The sequence below is a fragment of the Charadrius vociferus genome, unplaced genomic scaffold (genome assembly GCF_000708025.1).
Source record: "Charadrius vociferus isolate BGI_N301 unplaced genomic scaffold, ASM70802v2 scaffold2550, whole genome shotgun sequence".
Classification (NCBI taxonomy): domain Eukaryota; kingdom Metazoa; phylum Chordata; class Aves; order Charadriiformes; family Charadriidae; genus Charadrius; species Charadrius vociferus.
The window spans coordinates 118,794-122,106 of record NW_009646383.1 but is presented as its reverse complement, the minus strand read 5'-3'; the positions used below and the strand labels follow the sequence as shown (position 1 = coordinate 122,106).

Sequence of the window (3,313 nt, the reverse complement as noted above, 5' to 3'; positions counted from 1 at the left end):
CGGTAGGTGTTCTGCAGGGGAGGTGAGCACAGGGCGTTAGCCGGGCAGGACACACGCACCCCAGCCCCCTCCCACCTCACTCATGCCTTTCGGGCCCCCTTCCCAAAACGAGCGGTGCTAAGTCAGACTCTGGGCTTTCACGACCAGAAAGGTGGGACAGACCACAACTCGCGGCTGTTCTGACGGAGCTAATTTCCAGCTTTAAAACCACTTTAAACTGTGCATTAAATAAAAAATACGAATCAACTTCAAATTTAAAAAAAAAAAAAAAAATCCAGCCAAAGCAAATTCTCTATTTCTGCAAGCATTTCCTCGAGACCTGCCAGCCTGACACCTGGGGAAGATTCTCCCAGCTGCCCTGGCCCAGATGGATCAATGCTTTCCACCGAAAATAGGGAGAGGAATTTCCCTGCTGGCTCCGCCTCCCTGCGCCCCACGCCAGCTCCTCCGGCCTTTGCTCCTTTCCCAAATTAGCTGCTTCCCAAAACAGCAGCAGAGCGCAACAGCGAACCACCGGACGACGTGCCCGGTGGCTTTGTGTGCCGGCCACGCCCGACCCCCAGGACCTGCCCCACGTCCTGACGCAGCACTGGCAGCCCCGGGCCGGCACTGGGGCTCTGCCAGGACAAACCGCGGGGTTCGGGGGACAAAAGTCCCAGGTTTGGGCTCCCACCAGCCCGTTTCACATCCCTCTCCCCAGCCTCTTCCCTGGCCGTGCGTTTACCCATCTCACGGGAGAGCGCCCAGCTCTCACCGCCCGTGCAGCAGCGCCAACAGCCAGCGTGCCCCCGGCTCGGCGGAGAGCAGCCCCCGGCTCCCGCACAGGCTCGGAAGCGGCCGGGAGCTCGGGATAAATGTGGGATGGCTGTTACGGGCTGAGGGACGGTGGGAGGCGGGGACACGGGAGGGTGGCTCTTCTTGAGCATTTTAAATAAAACCACCTGAGCTGAAACATCTGCGCATTTTCCTACAACCATTTCAAAAAGCAAGCAACAGTCTCGTTATGGAAAGTTACCCTGTTCCCCAGAAGTTATGACTAAAGCTGACCCCTTCCCAAATGTTGTATATTAAAAATGTCTGTTACCAAAAAAGCAGGGCTTTCAACCAGAACAGGGCTCTGGGAGCGAGCACCACTCAGCCCTTACGCTAAGAGCTTCGCTGGCAGGAGAGAGAGTAGAGGGGTTAAATCTGCAATCACAGAGGGTGGAAGAGAGACAGAGAGCAATTCAAACAGACCTCGATAAAGAGAAACAGCCCAGAAAAAGAAACCCAGCACGCACATGCACACAGAGCAGGAGGAAACGCAGCACAACACACGGCACAGAGGAAGGAGAAATCAAACGCTCAAGCAGAAAATGGGGAACATCTGACGAGGCGGCCACCCGGGTGCCGGTGGCTAGGGGTGAGCGGAGCTGTGGGCCACAGGGGGGCATCGCTCCTGGGGAGCCTCCCAATGGGGTCCAGGTCCGGCACGGGGTCCAGGAGGATGTGGCCACGGGAGGCAGCTCCCTGGGGGCCGCTCAGCACCGAAGGGGCCGCAGGACCGCGGCAGCGAGGGGAAGCCGGGCAGCCTGGCGGGCAGGGGGGGCGGGGAGCCGAGGGGAACCGTGATTGCAGCTGCGACAGCCCAAGTGCAGCAGCAAGCTGGGGTTCAGCCCCCAGGCGCAAACAAACCCCCTTTCCCCCCCCGAAGCGCCCCAAAAACCCCAGTCGCTGAGTTCGCATAAACTCATTGCTCACAGACGGCGCTGGGCTTGAAACAAGTGTGGAGGGGGACCTCGTGGCACCGGCCCCTTCGGGGGGGGCTTGAACCAGTATATCCAAAGCATAAAACAATCAAATCTTCCTTAGCAGCCCGCCGTGATCCCAGCACCCCCCTGCCCGGCCCCTGCACACCTCGATGCCGCTGATTTGCTGGAGGATCTGACACTGCTGCCCGTCGCCGCTGGCAGCGCCGCGGAGCTTCTCCAGCATGGCCGAGAGCATCCCGCTGGCCACGCTGGTGCAGAAGGCGTCCGAGCCATTGATGAACTCCCTGGAAAGGGTTGGGTGGACGAGCATGAATCCTCCACGCTCTGCTGTGCAACCCCGAACCCCACGCTTGCTTTGGGGAGGACGGGGACACCCGCCTTCCCGCCATCCTGGCGCACTACCCAGTGCTGGCTGGATTTCTAGGGGAAATTTGCTGCACGAACAAGGGCGAACTGTGCTCTGAGCGGGATGAGGCAGTTTCCTGGAGAAGATGTGACCTCCCCAAACCTCTCCCACGTGTACACCCAGCTGCTGCCCGCCCACCTCCACCATGCCTCATCCCTGCAGCGTGACCCCCACCGCTGCGCTTCGGCCCGAGCTGCGTGCTGTGGGCCCCAGAGCTACATCCAGGGACCTGCCCCCTTCGCCCATCGCCGCAACACGTCCTTGTGCACTGCTCCTCTGTCCAGAGACCCACGGCAGCCGGCCCGGCCGCAGCCCTGCAAGGCAGGACTCCACGCCAGGGGGGCTTTGCCGCCTGCCTGCGTCCCGGTCTTTGCACTGTGCAAAGGAGAAGCTCCTCGGAAAGGCCGGGTGAGCCCACAGCGGGGATAACCAATCACTGCTGTTACTATTTCGTAGGCACAAAAAGGGGGCTCTGGCCAGGCTGTGCCCGCGGCTGCTGCCGCTGCAAGCTCAGAGCCGCAGCCATCCAGACCCCGCGGGCACTAACAGACCCCCACCAGCCTCACCCAGACGCTGCACCCTCTGCCCACGGGTCCAGGAGCTCCGTCCTCATCCAGTTTGGGGCCCTCAGGCCTTTTCCAGGCCACGCTGCAGCCGTGCCTCCCTCTGCCCCGGGCCCTGCCGCCAGCCCCATCTCCTGGATGGGCCCCTCAGACCAACGCTGTGGTCCTGCCTTCGGCCCCATCTCCTTTTGCTCCTGACCAGATGTCCCATGTCCTCACCCACCCTGCCTGGGGCTGAGGATGGGGCCCAACACCATCACCTGCCTCTGCCCGCACGTTCAGACCCGACGGTCGGGTGCTGCCCAGGCTGGATCCCCCCGGGTCAGCTCAGCCCCCTGTGGCCAGCCGGTGACGGGCACCTACGGGACTGCACCGGGGCAGAGCCCGCGGGCACCGGGGGACTCACCAGGGCTGGTTCTCCAGCCAGTCGGCCAGAAGACAGCGCAGGCTGCGGGGAAACTCTGCGAAGAGGCCGCTGAACTCCTCCGGCGGCATGTGGGAGACGATGCTCCAGAGGGACATCTTGGGAACAGTCACCTGCGGAGGGACGGGAAGAGGGGACGTGAGCGGGGAGTGGGGTTGCAGCGCCCAGA

General features: G+C 62.3%; 1 protein-coding gene across 1 annotated transcript in view; it reads right to left on the bottom strand.

Moving 5' to 3' along the window:
* Positions 1-3,242, bottom strand: part of STAT6 (signal transducer and activator of transcription 6, interleukin-4 induced) — an 8,696-nt gene extending 5,454 nt beyond the window's left edge. The window contains exons 1-3 of the mRNA XM_009894389.1: positions 3,127-3,242; positions 1,897-2,035; positions 512-617 (exon numbers count right to left, since the gene is read on the bottom strand). Coding sequence (XP_009892691.1) covers positions 512-617; positions 1,897-2,035; positions 3,127-3,242 — 361 coding nt within the window. The remainder of the gene's footprint in view (positions 1-511; positions 618-1,896; positions 2,036-3,126) is intronic.
* Between the last annotated feature and the right edge of the window lie 71 nt (positions 3,243-3,313).